The following is a 23,690-nucleotide window of genomic DNA, read 5'->3' on the forward strand; positions in this document are numbered from 1 at the left end:
CATTTTTAAAGCTGTAAAACAGCCATAAAAACGTGATTGCATTTCTCCAGGATAAGTCATTATTTAATAACATAATATTATACACAAGACCAAACAAAGAAGTGGGCAAAATGGCACTGTAGCAAGGGGTCTCTGCGAGCAACTGCTGCGTAGCCATCTTGAACCATGGTCTCCCAGTTACAATTTTATCTCTAACAAATTAACAACAAAACATTTCATTTAACTTTAAAACAAACTACTCAATAGAATATTTGAAAATAACAGTGAACAGAACACGTTAATAGACCAAGACCAGTCTGTGGGCCTAGTAAGACAGTCTGTGGGCTCAGTGAAACAGTCTATGGGCTCAGTAAGACAGTCCGTGGGCTCAGTAAGACAGTCTGTGGCTCAGTAAGACAGTCCGTGGGTTCAGTAAGACAGTCTGTGGGCTTAGTAAGACAGTCTGTGGGCTCAGTAAGACTGTCCGTGGGCTCAGTAAGACAGTCTGTGGGCAGAGTAAGACAGTCCATGGCTCAGTAAGACAGTCCGTGGGCTCAGGAAGACAGTCTGTGGGCAGAGTAAGACAGTCCGTCGGCTCAGTAAGACAGGATAGTCTTATTTCCATATCAGCATAAAATGAGTCCTGGCCGTTTCCCTCCGTCCAGAGACTACTGCAGCCTTCTGCCGCACTGCCCTCTGAGGTTTACGACCACGACCGGGCCGCAGATGGAATTTCAGGGAAATTCCCTCAGTCAACAGTTCCTTGGAACCTTGGCCCCAGCACCGACCGCCTCAATGCCCCGCACTCCCAACTGACACACCCACCGTGGATGCCCAAGCCAGCATGTGGCCCACCGCTCCTGACCCTCAGGCTACCTCCTCGAGTCATCGCCGTTCTTCCAGCCTGTAATGGAAGATTCTAACTGTGTTTTTTACTTTTGCAACCTTTGCTTCTGCAAGGCTGAGAACCTGCTTGTTTTTTAGAATCAGCAGACATAAGCTAAATTTCACCGAGGGGCCAGAGATGCTGTTATCTGACGAAAGGACATCTGTGTACCAAGAACATTTAATCTTCCCGCTTGCTTTGGTCACAGACTGTCAGAGGCCTAGCCTTGATGCAAAATAAACCATTGTATTCAAAGTGATAAGCTGAAAATTATGTTATTCGATAGAAGCCTAGCATGTGCTGGGAATAGGTGCTTGGGTAAGCAATTTTTGGGTAATATAAACCATGGTCCCGCTGCTGAAGTTTGAGACTCTCCGAGAGGTGGCAACATCTCTCAGAAAGAAGAACTTCTAGAGTCCAGCCAACGTCCCGGTCGGGGGAGGTGGAGAAGCTGCTACCGGCGCCCTGACAACCTACTACATGTGTGCAGTCATTGCCTCGCTTCGGTAGTTGGGACCAGTCCAGGCGTTGATAAGTATAGTTGGGAAGGGCTTGCATATTGTAGTTTGAAATCAGCTTGTGAATTTGTAATAAACATTTGTATAAACTGAACTGCTCTCGGTGTGTGTGTCTATTTTCTTTCGGTAGCTCAAACACTGTGACCAATCTAAAACGAACAAAATGAGAGGTATAAGTTTACCCAAGATACAGCCCGACACGGCGTCGTCACCAATGACGCAGAAGCACCTCGCAGCCACACCCCACCATGAGGCTGCTAGATGCTGCCCTGCTGACTCCAGCCTTGAGGTACCGCTGACTCTGCCACCGACTCTGCTCACCACACCACTGTCCTGGACATGGAGGGTTCGTCTGTGACCACCAGGCCATAACGAGCTCTCCACCGCCAGCACCCAGAATTTGAGTCAGACCACAGTGATTTCCAAAGAGGCTTGCTTCCTTCATGATGTCTCCAAAATTGCCTTTCCCAATCCCTGTCATTCCAGAGACCATCCTCAATCCATTTCAGTGTTCCTTCACAGTACCTACTTAGGTAAGTGTAAAACCCATGTTTGGAGAGGGCTCTGCAAGCTGCATCACACCACCATCTTCCTTCTAGAACTTCTAGATCAGCTAGTTGAGTGGTTGCAACAACAACAATCTTGCACTCAACATTAGCAAAACCAATGAACTGATTGTGGACTTCAGGAGGGGGAAATCAGGAGAACATGAACCAGTCCTCATTGAAAGGTCAGCAGTGGAAAGGGTAAAGAACTTCAAATTCCTGGGTGTTGACATCTCTGAAAATCTCTCCTGGGGCTTCCTTGTCAATGCAATCATGAAGAAGGTTTGCCAGCAGCTATGCTTTGCGAGGAGTTTGTGGAAATTTGGTATATCACCAAATTTCTACAGGTGAACTGTGGAGAACATTCTGACTAGTTGCATTGCTCTCTGGTATTGAGGTGCCAATACACAGGACAAGAAAAGACTACAGAGAGTTGTGAACTCAGCCAGCGCCTTCACTTCATCGAAGACATCCGTGGACACGAAGGTGACCCTGCAGTCCTAGTCTGGAAGTGCAAAGTCTAGCACAGTGGGGGCTCTGGAAGTGCGTTGTTGTAATAACTGTGGCCACTGCTCTGTGGTGCCGTTCACCGTCTTCCACCAGTTTTTGGCAGGGCCTGTCTTCAAAACTGGTGTAGGCTTCATTGCATAGGGCTCGCCGACAGGACCTGTCAGCAGCCGCAGCTTCTAGTTCTCTGGGCTGGATGCCGCAGTAGTGTACAGTTTCCTTCACAGCATCTTTAAAGTGCTTGTGTGGACGACCTGAGGTCTCCTTCTTGTCTTCGGTTCACTAGAGAGCAGCTGGTGGTCGTCCATTCTGATGACCTGTCCCACCCACCGCAGCTGGGCTCTGATGATCAGGGACTCAATGCTGGTGGACTTCATGCAACCCAAGACCTCCAGGTTGGAGACACGGTCTTGCCAACAGATGCCAAGGATATTTCTTGAATGACTTTGACCATGTGTTCAAGCAGCAAAGGTCAAAAAAAGAGCTGTCCATTTGGTACCTGATGTGCACTCCCTCCTCCAGGCCTTGGACAGCACATGACAACATGCAGGTGAAGATCAGATTGAACAAGACTGGGGCTTGTATACCGACCTGCTTCACCCCATTAGAAATGGCAAATGCAGCTGATGTGTCACCACTGCAGAGGACATGTCCTGTCGTTCCGTTGTGGAGCAGCTGAATCACTTTTACAAATTTCCTTGGGCATCTATAGCACCTCAGGATGATCCAGAGGGCCTCCCTGTTTACGGTGTCAAATGCCTTCGTCAGGTCAATAAAGACAGAGTACAGAGGCTTCTTCTGCTTGATGCACCTCTCCTGAACTGGTCTCTATGGCAAATATCATGTCCACTGTACTCTATTCTGGCCAAAATCTGCACTGTGTATCCGGGAGATTCCTTTCTGAGACAGTGACGCATCTGTTTGGAAGGACGCAGGTGAAAATCTTGCCTGCGCTGGACAGTAGTGAGATACTGCTGTAGTTTCTGGAGTTTGATTTGCTTCCTTTATTTTTGTAGAGATCCATGATGAAGGCATCACGGAAGTCAACAGGCATCTCCTCTGTAGTCCAGATGTCTTCCAGGATGTCCTTGAACACCTGTAATGCGTTTGGGCTTAGAGCTTTGTAGATTTTGGCAGGAAATTTATTTGAATTCACCAGCGAGATCGTTTTAGATCTCAGTAGAAGATGACTGGTCTAGGTCATCCAGGATTTGGTGCTGAGAGATCTGCTGTATTCACCCCAGCGGTTTTTCAGTTCTTCCTGGTCTTCAATCAGGCTTGACCTCTCTGATGACAGCAAGGGGGAGCATCCTGATTTAAAAATGGACTTTATGGTGCCATAAAGCTCTCTGGTGGCATGCATGTCTGCCCTGAGTTCCACCTGCTCAGCTTTTCTCTGCCACCACTTGACCCTCATTTCTCACAGTTGTGGCTTGTTTAAACTTGTCTTTCTTTGAGACAAATGATGGGTCATTTTGCCAGTCTGCGCAGGCCTTGTTTTTGGCCCGAATGGTTGCTGAAATGGTCTCACGGTTTTCATCAAACCAATCTTGATGTACTCAGGTTTTCATTCCAAGTATAGTTGTTGCAGTCTCAGTAACAACATGTGAGCTGCTTCCACTTTTCAGAACAGGTTCCCACAGGCGGTGAATTGCTGGAGAGCTTTTCATTAAAGTACATCTTGAAAATGTTGGGCTTGACCTGGATCTTGCAGTCTTCTGATATTTTTGATCGTTTACGATGCAAAGGGGCTACGTGCAGGTTGAAGACCAACCGAACCAGCCAGTGACCTGTGATCTGGGCGATGGTGACGTCTTGAAGGTCATGCTGGCATACTAAGACGTAGTCAAGTAGTGTTTGGATCTAGGATGCATCCAAGTTGTTTCACACTTGTTTGCAAGTCTGAACATCGTGTTAGTGATGCACAGGTTGAGCTCGTCACACTTACTCAGAAGCAACAGGTCATTACTGTTTGGATTTCCCACTCCATGTCTCCCAAGGATTCCGTCCCAGTTGTCGGTATATATCCCCACCCTAGTGATGAAGTCGCCCAAGATGACGTATTTGTCGATGGCAAGGGTTTGTCCAAATAGTCTGGTCCAGGTCCTTGTCTTCATCTGAACTCATGAGAGTTTTAGCGTATAGACAATGGTGATATGCTAGGAAGCAAAACTTCATGATATGTTCATTGATTCCAGTGGGTAGGGTAAGGACATTCTTCAGCGGAGCAGCTTTGATTGCAAAACCTACTCCATGGATCCTGTTGTCAGTCTCTGGTTTTCCTTTCCAATAGTGCGTATATCCACTCGCTGCTTCCTGTAATGAACCCTCATCTGCAAGCCTGGTCTCACTGAGTGCAGTGATGTCAATGGGATAACAGCAAATGTCAGCCACTTTCAGTACTGCTCGTCTTTCTGGCCTTGCCACCTTGTCTCTATCCAGCAAGGTCTGGACATTCCAGGCTCCAAAAATGAGTTTTCTTTGATTTATTTTTCTCGTAGGTCAACTGTTAAGAGATGATTTGCCAGCCGCAGTTAGCTAGCCAGATGCTGCTGTGGGGCCGGCAATGTTTGGGGTACCTTTTCTAACCCCCTCCCTCATGTAAGGGTGGGCAATGCTGTCCTAAAAAAGGACTACCCATCGCCCTAGATGCTGCCGGACATCTCTGCTGCCCCGGGCACAGAGACGAACGACCACTGGTCCAAAGGGCGTCTACATGCAGGTTTGTGATTACAGCTGCCAGTGGTCATCTCCACCTGTTGTTTCACCACTCTCCCATCACTGGTTATATAAAAGAAACCTGTAAAGTCTGAATAAAGCAGTCTTGTGTTGACTAACCTGGTGTGTGTGTGTGTGTGTGTGTGTGTGTGTGTATTGCTTTAGTAGCTCAACTGAAGTAGCTGCTACAAGATATCAAATGGTTCAGTACAATTTTATACATCAATTGTATTATACTCCATTTTAATTAAAAGGATTAAACTCAAATCATTCTGATAAATGTTTTAGATGTTATAAGGAAGTAGTGTTAAAGTGAAAAAATTTTGGAAAAATTTGAGTATATTATTTGGACAAATTATGAAGATAAAAATACAAAAGGATCTGAGAATATTTTTACTTGGTGATATATGAAGATGATGTGAAATTGAAGTTGGATAAACATCAATAAAAATTTCTTAATATAGCAATAGCAGTTGCAAAGAAAATGTGTAGCAGTGACGTGGAAAATAGAAACATTTATAATGATGGACAGATGGAACACGGAAAAACAAAACTATACCATTAGAAAAACAATTATAATTTAAGGAATCAGATTGGGAATTTTTTTATAAGATTTGTTAATAAAACTCATCCACTTCACCCACTCCTCTCAATCAGTATCAAGAGATACGGTGGTTATATCAGTAGAATATGAATAGTGATTAATATATAGTCTAAGTGTTTGCTTTCCTTTTCTTTTCCTCCTTGGAGAGGGGGGTTTTGGGGGAAAAATATTTTCTATCATCTGAATTTTTTTCTATCGTATTGAATAGTATTGTATTATCTGTAAATAAATGAATAATTATTGGTATTGATACAAGTGATAAATAAAATTTTCAAAAAAAAAACGTGTGTGCTTCGTTCCACTGACCTCACCCACTCCACATCTCTCCATACCTTTCCTACCCCTGTCCAAATTTTTCTAAAATGTTAAAATTGAGTCCGGATTCACCACCTCAACTGGCAGCTCGTTCTACACTCTCCCATTCTATGTAAAGAAATTTCCCCCTGATGTTCTCCTTAAACTTTTTTTTCCCTTTCACCTTTAACCCACGACCTCTGGTTTGTATCTCAACTAACAGTGGAAAAAACATATATTCATTTTGTTTGGGCACCTGCCTACATTTTGTCCGTACCTTGATGAAGGGCTCAAGCATGAAACATGGGTTATGTATCTTTATCTTTGCTATATAAAGTGCACTATTTGACCTGCTAAGTTTATCCAGCAGTGTTTTTAACCTTACTCTATCTATACCCACCATAATTCTGGATACCTCCATCAAATCTCTCCCCATTTTTCTCCGCACCAGTGTTAGAGTAGTGTGAGAAGATTCAAAAGAGTTGTTGAATGTTGGAAAAAAACTGTTCTTAAGGTTGCTGGACTTTGGGCTTTTTTACCTTTTGCATGAAGGTAGCAGTGAGAAGAGGATGTGGCCAGGGTGCTAGGGGGTCCTTTATGATGTTGGCCACCTTCTTGAGGCAGTGCCTCGCAGGCATGCATGTGTGTTTTCAGGAATAGAACGGGAAAAATCAGGGACTGATAACAGGCTAACATGCGAACAAAGTGAATGGAGAGAACAGTGTGTGTGGGAGGTGTTGAACAGGTTGGGAGGAGCAGGCTTGAGGATGGGGGTTGGCAGGTTTGGTGCATTGTGGATGGGGTGGGGTTGACAAGTGTGGACTGATAATTGGTTCCCAGGTTTATGAAGTGTGGGATTGTGAGCATTATGTAAACTGTACACATGTGAAGAACATAGTGTTGGTCATTAGTAAATAGTAGTCATGCAGAGGCGGCACTGTTGGTGAGGCAGTTCTTGCAATTCCTTACAGCTCCACCGATCGGGTCCTGCACTCTCGGTAAGGAGTTTGTGCGTTCTCCCCATGTCTGCGTGGGTTTTCCCCAGAGGATCCGGTTTCAACTGGGAGTTGTAGGTCAATTATGGTGTGAAGGTAGCAGTGAGAAGAGGACGTGGCCAGGGTGTGAGGGGGTCCTTTATGATGTTGGCCGCCCTCTTGGGAAGAAGCTGTTCTTGAATGTGGAGTTTCTGTGGGCTTCTTCACCTATGGTGTGAAGGTAGCAGTGAGAAGAGGACGTGGCCAGGGTGCGAGGGGGTCCTTTATGATGTTGGCCGCCCTCTTGGGAAGAAGCTGTTCTTGAATGTGGAGTTTCTGTGGGCTTCTTCACCTATGGTGTGAAGGTAGCAGTGAGAAGAGGACGTGACCAGGGTGCGAGGGGGTCCTTTATGATGTTGGCCGCCCTCTTGGGAAGAAGCTGTTCTTGAATGTGGAGTTTCTGTGGGCTTCTTCACCTATGGTGTGAAGGTAGCAGTGAGAAGAGGACGTGGCCAGGGTGCGAGGGGGTCCTATATGATGTTGGCCGCCCTCTTGGGAAGAAGCTGTTCTTGAATGTGGAGTTTCTGTGGGCTTCTTCACCTATGGTGTGAAGGTAGCAGTGAGAAGAGGACGTGGCCAGGGTGCAAGGGGGTCCTTTATGATGTTGGCCGCCCTCTTGGGAAGGAGCTGTTCTTGAATGTGGAGTTTCTGTGGGCTTCTTCACCTATGGTGTGAAGGTAGCAGTGAGAAGAGGACGTGGCCAGGGTGCGAGGGGGTCCTTTATGATGTTGGCCGCCCTCTTGGGAAGAAGCTGTTCTTGAATGTGGAGTTTCTGTGGGCTTCTTCACCTATGGTGTGAAGGTAGCGGTGAGAAGAGGACGTGGCCAGGGTGCGAGGGGGTCCTTTATGATGTTGGCCGTCCTCTTGGGACGAAGCTGTTCTTGAATGTGGAGTTTCTGTGGGCTTCTTCACCTATGGTGTGAAGGTAGCAGTGAGAAGAGGACGTGGCCAGGGTGCAAGGGGGTCCTTTATGATGTTGGCCGCCCTCTTGGGAAGGAGCTGTTCTTGAATGTGGAGTTTCTGTGGGCTTCTTCACCTATGGTGTGAAGGTAGCAGTGAGAAGAGGACGTGGCCAGGGTGCGAGGGGGTCCTTTATGATGTTGGCCGCCCTCTTGGGAAGAAGCTGTTCTTGAATGTGGAGTTTCTGTGCGCTTCTTCACCTATGGTGTGATGGTAGCAGTGAGAAGAGGACGTGGCCAGGGTGTGAGGGGGTCCTTTATGATGTTGACCACCCTCTTGTTTTGGCTTTGATATTTTTGTATCCTTTGTTTTAAACAGAAACAGTGCTCAAATCTGCTGGAGATCATTTTCAAATTCATATTTTTTTTCCCTTTGGTAGGTGTGACTCGGGTCGGGTGGGTGTTTTAACATGTTGGCAGCTGGTGGCCTGAGGTTCTTTGAGACTGGGCCTTTTCAAATGTCACCTTGATCTCACTCACCCCTCACCTCCTCATCCTTGCTGGTCTGAAGCCTACGGCGAAATCCGCAGCTGTGTGGACCAGGTGAAATCCAAATGGGCCATGAGAGAGCAGGTTATTCGTGAGTAAGGGCCTCTTGATAGCACAGTCAGTGTCAACAACCATCACTTTGCAGAGGGACCTGAGTGGTCTTGTCAGTGCTGCGGCAGTGTATATGGATATGTTTTTGGGAAGTAAATTGGGAAAGGTTTGTTAGAGTAGGTTACATACAACCACTTTAAAACAGATTTTAATTTGAAATACTGGAGCTCTGTTAATGCTAGACATATCAGCTCCACAACTTTTGCAAGAGCTTTGGAGCGTGTCCAAGAGACTTCACTAATGGATTGTTGCTTAGCAGATGCAAGAGCTTGTCGGAGCCACAGATTGTCTGGAGGTGTTCTAAGAGGGTCATGTGGTTTTGCAAGCAGAGAGAGTCAAACATGCTTTCTCTTAGAGAAAGAGAGAGAGAGAGAGAAAGAGATCACTTCTATTGTGTTACAGCCAGTAACAGCAGCTGGGACTGGAACAGGACAAGCTGCGGAAGCTTGAGGAAAACCCCATGTGGAAGATGGGATGTAAGTGCTTGATTCAGCCTGGTCAAAGCCCTTGTGGGTCATGCAAGAGGAGAGGACTGGCTGTCTAATGTTTCACTTGGAATAAGGGAAACAAAAAGGAACTCTGTGGTGAACTGAAAGAAAGAGGTTATCATCTGGAGAACCCTGAAGGGGGCAGGTTTCGTCAGCAAGACACTGGAGTGGCTGATTAAAAAGAATTCAGTTGTGGATGTCCTCGAACAACAAATCTTTCTCTAAACCAATAAGAACCTTCCTGAGTGGTAACCATTCACCTTTCAAGGACCAAAGCCTGCTGAACTTTATAAATGTTAAATTCTGTGCACAGTATAAGAATTGCCTGCAACCAGTCAACTTGGAGAAATGAGAAGTGAGATTGGACTGTGAATCAAAGAACGTTTCTGAAGACACACTCATTACATACACGTGCGCTTAGAAGGGGGTTAAGTTAGGTTAGTTAAGTCAATAGTGATAAGTTAAAGTGTGATTCTGTTTTCATGTTTAAAGATCATTAGAAGCAACTTTTGTTTAAGTAGCCCTTTGTCTTGGTGAATATCTATTGCTGCTGGGTTTTGGGGTAATCGTAACAATGCGATTAGATTTGACCAATTTTTTGTAAACAGGAAATAGCTGAGTCTTCCATTTATTTGTGTGTGTAAATAGTTTGCTTTGTGTTTTTCCAGTCAAAGCAATAAAGTCAGGTCAGAGGTTTGATCTCCTCGGGTTCTGATTTTAGTGAGTCATTCATCATAATTGAATACAGGATCAATGATTTCCCACAGATGCTAGATGATGATCTGTAAGTGCTTATTTCTGTCAGCATTTTCAGTGAAACGTAGAAATGTTGGTGCTCACACATTAGGGACTGTGGAAAAGTGGCGGGTAAATAGAATGATGTATGGCTTGTCACATTCTGCACAGGTCTGTTAGACAGAAGTAGTTCTTGCATTAGTCTAGGGAAGCAAAGAAATCTCACTGTAAAATACAATTACAAATTATACTTTTCAATGAAGTTGGAGCATAAATGAGGAAATTTTGTATTTCTGGCTGTTAAAACGCTGGTCAGCCAGAAAAAGGTGAGTTAAAAGTTCTCTGCCAGAGACCCCTTTGTGAAATATCAATCCGTGCTGATTGAGCTTCTGGGTTTCGGAACTTCACATGGGTGATTCTTTGTAGAACGGAAGGTGAAATGAAAGGATCTGACGGACGGGAGTACTTTGCTCTGGTGGGGGAGCCCGGAGCAAGGGGTATTGTCATTGTGAGTTAAACAAGGAAATCTGCAGACCGTGACCCGTTGAGTTTCTCCAGCACATTTGTATGGGGCATTGTACAGGCATCAAGACAGGAAGCACTTTTCCAGGTAGTGTAAATCAGTCACAAAATCAGGGAGCAGTAGATCACAGATGCAGGCCATTCAGTCCAGAAATTCTGTGCCAACCCTTTGAAAGAACAAATGCCTGCCCTTTCATCAAGCTTCTCCCCACACATTTCATTTATTTTTGCATTAATAAGTATTAATTTGCCTTCACACAGCAATTTACAAAGGGTATTTTCTTATCAGCTCTCCTCTGGTTCTTATACCTTCAATCCATGTTCTCTTGTTGCTGAACTTTTAACATTGGAAATAATTCCTCCTTATCCATGATTAGCGTGGCGGTTAGCACAATGCCATTACAGGCCAGCAATTTGGGTTTTGTGGTGGAACGTGGTATTATAGGCATGACCTCACTGGACTAGGCAGGCTGGCCTGCCTTCCGTCCCTTTTGCTCGTCCCCATAAGATCCCTAATAAAGGCTGAGAACCCCAGTCTCCTCCCTCCATACCTGCCTTGGACATGAGCCAGCAGCATGTAGAGGCAGGCCAAGGTTTTCTGGTTAATAAAGCCTTTGGCCACTTACTTTGTGTCTGCGGGCGGTCATTAATCATGCCACAGGTTCATATCCGACGCTTTCTGTAAGGAGTTTGCATGTTCTCTCTGTTTTCCTCCCTTTAAAACGTACCTGGAGTTGAAGATCCTTCGGGTGTAATTGGGTGGCATGGGTTTGTGGGACAGAAGGGACTGTTATCATGCTGTATGTCTAAATTTAAACATTTAAAATTAAATTTAAATTTTAAAATTACCAGAGTGAATAAGATGTCCTTTTTTTTTGGGTCGCAAACACTCTGGGACATCCTGAGATTGTGGAATATTGATTCAAGTCTCTCTTTCTTACTCACACAGCCTCTTCGCCTTCACTGTGACCTTTGCAGCATTGTGTCCAGCTCTGGACAAATGCTCGGCCAGAAGGCCGGCAAGCTGATTGACCAGTCGACCTGTGTGTGGAGAATGAACAACGCACCCTCGCTGGGGTTTGAGACCGACGTTGGCACCAGGACCACTGTCAGGGTGGTGTCCCACACCAGCGTCCCACTCCTACAGCAAAAGCAGCTGCATTACTTTGGCGAGGGCAATGAGACCACCTACGTGATCTGGGGACCCTATCGGAATATGCGGCAGGACGGGCGAGGGGCCACATATAATGAGTTGCGGAAGCTGGCCAGAAAGTTCCCCCAGGCCAAGATCTACCTGACCACAGAGGAACGGATGAAGTACTGTGATAGACTCTTCAAGCAGGAGACGGGAAAAGACAGGTAGGCGGTTCATCCAAGGGTGACCCAACCCTGCTACAAATAACAGATAATATATGGGAAAATGCTTACAGCAGGAAATATTATAACATTGCCACTATACCTTTGTTTTTTAAAAATTTTATTTATTGATCAAAATACAATCAAAGTTAAAATACGTAGATACATAATATTTATCCCCTATAATCCCCAAGCCCCCCCCAACCCTAATCCCCCGCCCCTCCCAACCCCCCTTTATGCTACCCCAAAAGAAAAGAGGAAAGAATAGAAGATGAAAAGGAGATCAACTTGTATAACAATCATCACGTACTGCCATGGTTTTAGTGCCTCCCCACCAACCATGGGGAAAAACTTTAATAATTGTTACGTAAATTATACGATATATTTCCCAATAGGATACGACCTCATTTCCAAATGCCATAATTGAATACTTAAATCAGTCTAATTTTTCCAAGTAATTGCCAAACATTTTCTTGACACTGCTAATGCCAATCTCAAAAAAGCAATTTGAAACTTATCTAATTTTAATTCCAACTCAATATAACCCAATAAAGATACCATAGGATCAAGCGAAATTTTAAATTTAAATAAAACCTAAAAGTTTCTTAATTCTATTCCAAAAAGGTCGCACTGTTTCACATAACCAAGTAGAATGCAAAAAAGAACCATCTTGCTTATGATATCTAAAACATAAATCAGAAGAAATAAACTTATATTTCCGATGTATAAAATTATAATGAACTAATCTATATCTTACATTCACTAAATTAGTCATACTAGCCTCACATATAGTCATCCAGTCAACCTGAGAAATAGATATAGACAAATCTTTTTCCCATTTTAACTTGGATTTATAAACAGTTGTCAAAGCTATGCACAGGGTGCAAGGAACATTTCCCCCAAATGGTTCGAAGTTGGTTGAAGCGTTGGCTGGGTTTATAAATTTACATATGGACATACAGCACGGTAACAAGGGCATTTCGGCCCACAAGCCCATGCCGCCCAATTACACCCTATTGACCAGTTTTGAATGGTGGGAGGAAACCAGAGCCCCCGGGGAAAACCCATGCAGACAAGGGTAAAATGTACAAACTCCTTACAGACAGGGTTTGAAACCCCGTCCTGATTGTTGACACTGTAAAGGAATTGCACTAACTACTACGCCAACCATGCCATCCTTATTCTCTTCCTGTTTTCCATGAATTATTCCAGCAGCTCACGAGGGGACTTACACAACGGCATGCTGTTTGCTCAGGGATATGGCTTCTCAGGCAGAGTCTGCTCCGGAGTATGGGAACATATGGTCACTTAATTGGTCACACACTTCCATATCCTGAGTGCCCCGCCCCCCTCATGGTGGTGGGGGAGTGTGGGGTGTAAAGGTTAAAACTTTGAGTGTTTTTACTTTAATTAATTATATGACTTTCCTTTCAAGAAAGATTGCTTTATGCAGAGTTTTCATAGTTAATATTTGGAGACTCGGAGTTTGCATTCATTCTTCGGAGGACCATGGAGGGAGACGCAAGCTCTCAAAATACTTTTCTTTGAATTCGTCATCTTATCAGTTTAAATCATTTCTTATATCGTTAAGTCTTTAAATATAATCGAATGCTTTGATCTTTCATTGTGAAAATCTTGATGCAAAGTTATATGTTTATATCAACTAATTGAAGGCTACATAAAGCTGCAATTACGAAGTTTGGTTTATTGGAGTGATAAGATTGTAATTCGGAGTATCGAACCATACGTTTCTTAGAAGATGACATATTTTGAAATTGGAAAATGGGAAAGATACGGAAAGTGTCATCTACAGAAGGGAGTGGCAGTGCTAAGCGGGGGGCGGGGGGGGTAGTGACGCCAGTACAACATGGCGGCCACCGAGACCAGCTCTTATGAGAACGCCTTGTCGCCATTTATTTTGTTCACCAAGGCCATCTCGAGTCTCGCCATGAAAGTTGCTTCTTCATGAAGCTTTGCAGCAGACTGAACGATAACAAGACTGAAGATCGGAACATCCCCTTTTCCCTCACCACCCCCTTGGATCTTTCCACCACGCACGGTGGGGAGCGGCAGGGCCCACTTTGGGAATCACTAACTTAAATCTATGTTGCAATTCTTTTACCAAAGGATCCTCGGCTATTCCTTCACCTTCTACAAAATGACATATTTTCTGCCTATAACTGGCCGTACTCTATCTTTATGCTGTAGTTATTTAACAGCCTTGGAGAGGCTAGAAAGAGAGATTTATTAGAATGACACAAAAATCAAAAATTTCAAATTACAGCTCTTGGCCTGTACTCATTGGAATTTAGGGGAATGAAGAGGAATCTCACTAAAACTTTTCAAATGTTGAAAGACATGGTCAAAGTAGATGTTGAAAGGTTGGTTCACATGGCGGGAGAGACCAAGACAAGAGGGCACACTTAAGGATTGAAGGGCGTCCACTTAGAACAGAGATGTTAGAATTTCTTCAATGCCTGAGCCCCTTAGGGAGCCCTTCTTGACCACAGCACCCTCTGGAAACCCGACTCTGATACCTGGTCCCCATGAGCCAGTCTTCAGCACCTCACAGTAAGAACAGGTTCCCCGACCACAAGTCGCTCACAGCCTGTGGGAGTACATCAACCACTAAGCTCCTCGGTACCTTGCACCAGTCCACTGGTCCTGGAGTCCCCCTCCGAGCACAGTCACCGCCATCCAGACCCATGGTGGCAGGATTTTCATTTAAAAACATCACCACCTCCTCTTGCAGGCCATTTAATGACTATACGTCAACGTTAAGACTGCATGGTTGAATCCTTTAGAGCAGCACTGTGTCTCTGCTCTCCGCTTTCCCACTCCACACCATCAGTAGGACACTACTGCAAGCAAAATGGTCATTTGAGTTATAATAAAGTTTTTAAAACTTTCTCTTTGGAAACCCGTAATTCAGTTTTTAAAAAGAGCAGGTAGATGATTTGACTAATGTTTGTCAATCAGATAAGAAGTCACTTCAGCATGCAGTAAAGAAGGATTGGTGTTATAAAGATGAATGTATCAGGATCCATGGATTGCTTGGGATGATGAACTTTCGATTAGAGTTGTAAAACACAGATTGACACATCAGAGACTGCTACCTTTGCCACTTTGAACTCCACTATTTTTTTTCCCATCTCAGATGGGAATCTCAGGGTTGTATGTGATGTCATGTATAAACTCTGACAATAAATCTGAATCTGATCCATCTGTAAATACCCACTGTTGCAGAGATAGTCACCATTTCCTGTTATGTCTGAAGCCACATTCAGCTGTCCGTCAACATCGAGACACCGCCCAGCCTCGCCAGCCTGCCATTCAGGTGTGAGCCCACCAGCCAGAGCATGCACTCACAGCCCCTGCTGTTATAAAATTGCAGCATCTCACTTTCTCTTTGCCGTGAGGTCGCAGGGGGTAAGGGACTAGAAACCCCTTAAGCTAACCAGGGTATCACTGAAGACGCAGCCAATACTGGTGCTGTAGCCGTGCTCCCAATGATCAGGTGTATAGGAGAGGGTTATACCCTTGCAGGTAGACCACGTGTAGGGTACCCTTCATATTTGGAATCCCCCTTTCCTTACGGGTGTAGTCCGGAGTTGGAAGCCAGTTGTTTTCCCCTCTCCTCTCTCCTCTCTCCTGGAACTGTTTCTGATTGCATTCTGCTGCTGGGGTGAGGTCCAACTGCTTGTAAATTGCTAACGACTTTGCTTCATGCTGTTATTTGCTCCTGATCTGCCACTGTGTTCCTGCGGTAGCCAGCCTGTTTGTTTCGGTGTTAATAAATCCTTTAGTTATCCATTCCTTGTGTCTGGACTCTGAACCCCAAATGAATCTCAGCACCCACTTACCTCATCTTGCACTGCCATACTTTACTGTGAACATCGTGATAAAATAGTCACAAGCGACCATGAACCAGAAACGTTAATGCAGCTGCTACCGGACCTGCCGAGCATTTCCAGAATTATCCATTTTTATTTCAGTTTCTAGCATTTTCTGTTTTAATTTCGGTTTTCCAGGATCTGCACTGTTTTGCTTTCAAAACATTTCTTATCGTTCTCCCCGTGGCCGGGTGGGTTTGCTCAGGGCCCTCTGGTTTCTTCCCACCTTCCATCAAACCTACAGGGTTGGAAGGTTAAATGGGTGTAATAGGGTGGTGCAGGTCTCAAGAGTCAGAAGAGCCTTCTACTGCTATAATTTAAAAAAAATATTTAGGAAAAAACATTAACAGGAAGATTCTCGACAGTGTGGAGGAACAGAGAGGTCTTGGAGTCCAGGTCCACAGATGCTGCACATGTTGATAAGGTGGGAAGAACTCTGTGTGGAACCTCACGTCATGGAGGAGATCTTAAACAGTTTTTTTTTGTATCAGTATTTACTCAGGAAACTGGCATAGTGCCATAAGGAAGGAAGAGAAACAAACAGAAGAGTCATGGAACAAATGGAGATTAAGGAGGAGGAGGTGCTTGCTGCCTCAAGGTAGATAACCCCCCCCCACCCCCCGAGCCAGATATGACCTTGGACCTAGAGGGAGACGTGGAGAAATTGCAGGGGGCCTGGCTGATATATTCAAATGTCCTTAGCCATGGGTGAGGTGCCAGAGGATTGGAAGGTAGCTCATGTTTTCCTGTTCAAAAAAGGCTCCAAAAAAATAAACAATACCTATATCTCCTATCTTTCAGAACTCCTCCCAATAATTTACCTACTACTGACGTCAGGCTCCAAAATTATAAGCCGGTGAGCCTGACGTCAGTAGTAGGTAAATTATTGGGAGGAGTCCTGAGAGATAGGAGGTTCAGGTATTTGGACAGTCATGGGCTGATTAACAACAGTTAGCATAAATTTGTGCGCGGTAGGTCATGTGTAACAATTCTTTTAGTCTTTCAAGGAGCCTACCAAGAAGGTAGATGGGAGAAGGGCTGTGGATGTTGTCTACATGGACTTCAGTAAGGCCTTTGACAAGGTCCCACATGGGAGGTCAGTTTAGAAGGTTCAGACACTAGGTCTCCATGGAGAGGTTGTAAAGTGGATTTGGAATTGGCCGTGCGGGAGAACATAGAGAGTGGGAGTGAATAATGCCTTCTCAGACTGGAGGTCTGTGATTCATGGTGGGCCTCATGGATCTGTGTTGGGACCGTTGTTGTTTGTTGTATATATCAGTGATCTGGATAATAATGTGGGAAATTGGATCACCAGGTTTGCTGATAACACAAAGATAGGAGGTGTTGTGGACAGTGAGGAAGATTTTAAAAGCCTGCAGACCAACTGAGAAAATGGGCCAAAAAATGGCAGATGGAGTTTAATGCAGACGGTGTGAGGTGATGCATTTTGGAAGGGCAAACCAAGGTCAGACATACACAGTAAATGGTGGGGCACTGGGGAGTGCGGAGGAGCAAAGAGATCTGTGAATACAGATAAATTCTTCCCTGAAGGTGGTGTCACAGGTGGACAGGGTTGTAAAGAAAGCTTTTGGCATTTTAGTCTTTATAAATCAAAATATGGAGCACAGGAGTTGGAATGTTATGTTGAAGTTGTTTAAGATGTTGGTGAGGTCAAATTTGGAATATTGTGTGCAGTTCTGGGAGCCTAACTACAGGAAAGATATCAATAAGAGTACAGAGAAGATTTACTAGGATGTTGCCAGGTCTTCAGGAGTTGAGTTGCAGGGAAAGATTAAACAGGTTAGGACTTTATTCCTTGGAATGAAGAAGAATGAGGGGAGATTTGATGGAGGTTTACAAGATTATGAGAGGTTTCGACAGTGTGGATGCAAGTAGGCTTTTTCCACAGATTAGGGAAGATAAATACGAGAGGTCATAGTTTTAAGCTGTAAGGGTTTAGGGGGAACATTAGGGAAAACTCCTTCACTCAGAGAGTGGTGGGAGTTGGAATGAGCTGCCCTCTGATGTGGTGAATGCAGCTCAATTTTGAGTGTTAAGAATAGATTGGATAGATACATGGATGGGAGAGGTCTGGAGGGTTATGGAATGGGAACAGGTCAATGGTCTCATGGAATAATGGTTGGCACAGACCAGAAGGGCTGTAGTGTATTTATAAATGTAACCTGATCCTTCCTTTCCTCCCCATCCCCACCCACCCACCCAACCTTACAAAAAAAGGAAAAAGAAAAAAAAAAAAGGAGAATGCCAAAAAACCCCATCTCATTACACATAATACTGGAGCCAAGGGTTTACCAGTGTGACAAGGTTTCAGAGAGTGCTTCAGATGTTCTAACCAACACAATGTAAGTATGAGCTCCATTTTTTCCAAAATAAATGATATTTATTTGTAAATTATAAGTTTTTTCTCAAGTGGAATACAAGAGTGCAATTCAGCACGCTACCTCTCCATTTCGAAATCCATATTTGATTTCCAAGTAATGGCTATGCACTTCCTAGAAACAGCTAAAGCTGTTCCACTGACACAAAGATCAAAGGGTGTAGATAATTTGTGAAGGAACTGGAGAGGAGGATGAGGTGAAATTTTGTACATTGTGTGTTGTTTTGATCAGTGAGGGGCTCAATGAAGTTGATTTACTGGAAACTTTCAGGTCAATCAGATGCATATGTAAAATGTAGCAGCATTCCAGAAAATAGCAGAACCAATCAACAGCAAATTACCTGTTCTTTTTTATTCGTCCATAACTCAAGCAAATGTTTCAACATCAGTAAATTATACCTACGTAATAACTGAGAATTTCATCGTTAAATAAATTGATCCATCCTCTTTTCACCAATCTAATGTAATTCAATGGTTGCCCAAATCAAAGGAGTATCCACTTGAAAAATTCTATTTATAAATTTTAATTGAGCTATTTCATAATAATATTGAAAATTAGGTAATTGTAAATAACCTAATGCATATTTCCACATTAACTCTTGTAGTGAGACTCTCACTATTTTGTCTTTCCACAAAAACTTTCTTATCGAAGGATTAATATCTTTAAAAAACTTATAAGGTACCTTATATGGAAGAGATTGAAACAAATTAAAGACATTCATTTTTATGCAATTAACTCTTCTTATTAACGTTATAGGTAAGTCCTTCCATCTATTTAAATCATTTTTAATTTTAGCCAATAATGATCAATAATTCAATGCATATAGATTATTATAATTATTATCAATAATAATACACAAATATTTAATTTGGTTAGACCATCTAAACTTCACAATCTGTCTACATAACGAATAATCCACCTCCATCAATGGCATAATTTCACTCTTCTCCCAATTAGCCTTATATCCAAATAACGCCCCATAATGTGGCAAATATTCATGCAAGTTCACCAAGGATTGTAAATGATGAGTCAAATATATCAATACATCATCTGCAAATAAATTTATTTTATACTTATTTGCATTCACTTTAATCCCTTTTATCATGTTGTCTTGCCTAATCATCTGTGCCAAAGGTTCAATAACCAAAGCAAACAAAGCTGGTGACAAAGGACATCCGTGTCTAATTGATTTGGTTAACTTAGAAGGTGAAGACATCTGTCCATTCGTCACTACTCTCACTGTAGGCTTTTGATACAAAGCCTAAACCCAACCAATGAAAAGAGGCTCAAATTTAATTTTTTTCCAAAACTTTGAACAAAATCCCCATTCAACTCTATCAAAGGCCTTTTCAGCATCCAAAGAAATTACCATCAGTAGGTCGATTGGTACAGAAGGAAGAGTTTCAGCTAAGATGCTTTTATTTCAAAATAAACTTTTACCATTCACAGTTGACAATCAATTATTGAGATTATGGGAACAAAAAGGTGTGAAATTAGTAGAAGACTGCTATGAAGCAGGACATTTTATTTCTTTTCAACGAGAGAGAAGTATAATGTATCTTTGAGTAACTTTTGTACATATTATCAGGTTAAACATTTATGGTTAGAAAATTTTGGGCATACTTTGTGTCTTCCGATAAAATCTAAATTTGAGATTTTGATTATTGATGGAACTAGGAAGGGTTTTATATCAAATATGTATAGCTTACTGCAGGCAAAATTTTTTAAGCCAGACGTAGATAAGACAAAGGTGAAATGGGAGAGAGATTTGAGGATAATGATCCCCTTGGAAGATTGGATGTCAATATGTGAAGACAGTATGACTAAGATTGTGAATGTGCAATATAGATTAGTTCATTATAATTTTATCCATCAATTGTATTTAACTCCTGAAAAATTAAAGAGGTTTAAAGAGGTATATTCCTTCTGATTTGTACTTTAGATCTCAAAAGGAAATAGGAACTTTCTAACACTCTGTTTGGTTATGTGAGGGAGTTAAACCTTTTTGGAATAAAATTAAAGAATTTCTGGAAGTAACGTTTAAATTTAAAATTAATTTAGACCCTATAATATTTTTACTGGGTGATATGAAATAATTGTGTTTAGAGTTGAAATGAGATAAATCTCAGATTGCTTTTCGGAGGATGGCTTTAGCAGTAGCTTGGAAAAGTTTAGCGGTTACTTGGAAGAATGAGATTGGGGTTGGATATTCAACGATGGCATGCGGAGATGAGATCATGTATTCCTTTAGAGAAGATAACATATAATTTTTGAAATAATTATTCCTTTTTTGAGAAAGTTTGGAGCTCATATATGGATTGGATGCGTACTAATTCTTGAAATATTTTTTCCATATATTTAACTATTCTCCATTTCTTTCTTTTTTTTATTTTTTTCTTCCTTTTAGGGTGGATTAGTAGGGGGTTGGGGTGGAATAAGGATGGAGGAGGGGGTATTATGGGATTAAAATATGTTCTACATTGTATTTGACATATATCTATTATTTAATATAAATAAAGATATTTAAAAAAAAAGAACAAATTATCTCGTGTGTCACAGAATCATAGGCCACTTCATTCCAGGATATTTGCGGCTTTTTTACACTACACTTTCTGTGTAAAATGCACGGATCCAGAATGGGTGATGGGGTGGGGGGGGGCGTCATTCGAGTCCTGGCTTTTTTCCGGCATTAGAGATGGTGACAATGCTGGAACTCAGTCTGTGTAAAAAGGGTGATCTAGCATTCCGGGACCATGACGAGAAAGGATGTGTATGTGTACCATTTATTTTTAGTGTATTTATGGGTAAGCATTTAAAAATTTTGACAAAACATGCCAGAAGGACACCAGGGAAAATTTTTTTAATAACACAGCAGTCCCACTTTCTCCCGGCGGCCCGCTGCCCAGCTTTCTCCCGGTGGCCCGCAGCCCTACTCTCTCCCAGTGGCCCACAGCCGCGCTCTCTCCCGGTGGCCCACGGCCGCGCTCTCTCCCGGTGGCCCACGGCCGCGCTCTCTCCCGGTGGCCCACGGCCGCGCTCTCTCCCGGTGGCCCACAGCATGCTCTCTGTTTCTGTGGGCCACTTGTGGAGAAGTATGAGGCAATCTCAAAGTGTGGCTGAATCCAGCACCAACCCAGCAAGGTATTATTCCCAGTACATCACTGATTTGACACTAGGGCAGCCAGATTGACCTGCAATTATACAGCAAATGTAAAAGGCAGAGTCGGACTGGCTGACAGCAAGTAGTTCACCAGGGAATACCCGGCAGGCACTTGAGGCTCAGCCCATCTTGGACGACTATGCCTGCTCCCATGAATGCAGAAGTCTGAAATGAGCTGGTGGTGAAAGAGTGATGCATCCTCCACCAGAGTCACCATTTCATTAGGTGGGTGAAGCTCTGATGTGTTGCTGGGAGGAAAATGAGTAATAATTTAATTCATAAGTACGTAATTCATGGTTTTGACAGCAGAAATGGGGTGGGCCTTTCAAAATAGGGCTTGACCATTCATGAATAAGATTAAAATAAAGTATGTATCAAAAGGTACTGAATCTTGAACTTTACAGAGGAAGGGTGTTAATGCTCAGTTACTGATTGTATTTAAGACAATCACTGACAGACCCTCTGATATTAAGGGAGAGGAGATTCGTGTTAGGGAGGGACATTGTGATAAAAGACCAGCCTCAACACTGATCCCACCGCCCAGCTCTCAGGTGTCCCCAGGTGTCTTTAGTCACATAGCGCTGTGAGCAAGCTGGTGTCTGGGTTTGTCCTCAGTTTGTACAGTCTGAACCCCCCAACGCTATTTTTCATTTTCACCAGCTCCCAACGATAGATAGCGGTAATTAGTAATGTATGTGGGTGGTGTGACAGAATATATAGATATGTTTTTGGGGGATAAATTGGGAAAGGTTTGTTAGAGTAGGTTACATACAAACACTTTAAAACAGATCTTATTTAAAATACTGGAGCTCTGCCACGGTAGACGTATCGGCTCCAGAGCTTTTGCAAGAGCTTTGAAGAGCGCTTGAGACTTCACTAATGGATTGTTGTTTACAAAAGGCAACAGATGAAAGATCTTGTTGGAGCCGCAGATTGTCTGGAAGAGAACGTTGTTCTAAGAGGGGCATGTGGTTTTGCAAGCATAGAGTCAAATAGGCTTTCTCTCAGTGAGAGAGAGAGAGAGAGAGAGAGAGAGAGAGAGAGACACACACACACACACACACACACACACACACACACACACACACACACACACACACACACACACACACACACACACACACACACAGATTACTTGTACAGTGCTACAGCCAGCAGAAGCAGCTGGGACTGGAACAGGACAATCTGGCAAGCTTATGGAAAGCCCATTTGGAAGATGGCCTGGTCAAACCCCTTATGGCTCATGCAAGAGTAGAGGATTGACTGTCTAATGTTTCACTTGGAATAAGAGCAACAAGAAGGAACTCTGTCGTGACCTGAAAGAAAGAGGTTATCATCTGGAGAACCCTGAAGGGGGCAAGTTACATCAGCAAGACACTGAAGTGGCTGATTATAAGTAAATCAGTTGTGGGTGTCCATCATACAACAAATCTCTCTCTGAAAACTAACAAGAACCTTCCTGAGCGATAACCATTTACCTTTCAAGCACCAAAGGCTGGTGAACTTTAAAAATGTTAAATTATGTGCACAGTATAAGAATTGCCTGCAACCAGTGAACTTGGAGGAATGAGAAGTGAGATTGGACTGTGAACCAAAGAAGTTTTCTGAACTTACACACACATTACATACACGTGTGCTTAGAATTTGAAGGGGGCTAAGTTCGATTAGCTAAGTTAAAGTGTGATTCTATTTTCATGTTTAAAGATAATTAAAAGCAACTTTTGTTTAAGAAACCATTTGTCTTGGTGAATATCTATTGCTGCTGGGTTTATGGATCCTCTGGGCTCATAACAGTGGAAAGAAAAAGTTTGAAACCGTGCCTAATTGATTCGTTATGTGCACAGTTTCATAACTCCAGAGGAAGTGGCCCAATGACCATTTTTATCAAGGAAAATACTTCAGTAACAATTGGGTCCAGAGCAATGGTCTCGATATTTTTTCCCCACTTACATCCCACCTTAAGTAATCCCTTTTTAATCACAGAGCACCAGTGGCATTGGGATTACTCAAGGTGGGATGTGAGTAGAAAGAAAAAGTTTGAAAACCACTGCTAAAGATCAATAATTGCAGTAGATTTTCCCACACTCTTATTAATTGTGAGCTGTGTTTTATTCCTGCTATGATTCTCCCATGCTATTCTATTAATTGTTGTGCATTAATAAAAACAACATTTGTGCCACACATTTATGAAGATCACTGCCGGCATTACTCACCAATATCACCCTAATTTCAACTTCGCATATAAGACTGGGGAATATTTTATGAGCCATTTTTTGGGGGGAAAATTGTGGGTCTAACATGCCATCAAATGCCGACACTGTTGTGTTACGCGTCCTACCTCTTTTGCTCCCAGAATGCCAACTTGCTTTGTAAAATGACACACTGACCCAATATTGTGGCGGCTTTGTTTGGTTCAGTGTGAATGACCAAAACCGGCTTAATGTCGGGTCTTCCTTACGCCAATATCGCGGGATTTCTGTGTAAAAAGCAGAA

At 43.1% G+C, this 23,690-nt stretch overlaps 1 protein-coding gene across 2 annotated transcripts in view; it reads left to right on the forward strand.

The window, feature by feature from the left end:
* Positions 1-23,690, forward strand: part of st6galnac3 (ST6 (alpha-N-acetyl-neuraminyl-2,3-beta-galactosyl-1,3)-N-acetylgalactosaminide alpha-2,6-sialyltransferase 3) — a 249,728-nt gene that overhangs the window by 95,793 nt on the left and 130,245 nt on the right. For both annotated transcript variants that reach the window (XM_069939296.1, XM_069939297.1), the window contains one exon: positions 11,339-11,748. In XM_069939296.1, coding sequence (XP_069795397.1) covers positions 11,339-11,748 — 410 coding nt within the window. The remainder of the gene's footprint in view (positions 1-11,338; positions 11,749-23,690) is intronic.

Source organism: Narcine bancroftii, chromosome 5, assembly GCF_036971445.1.
Source record: "Narcine bancroftii isolate sNarBan1 chromosome 5, sNarBan1.hap1, whole genome shotgun sequence".
NCBI lineage: Eukaryota > Metazoa > Chordata > Chondrichthyes > Torpediniformes > Narcinidae > Narcine > Narcine bancroftii.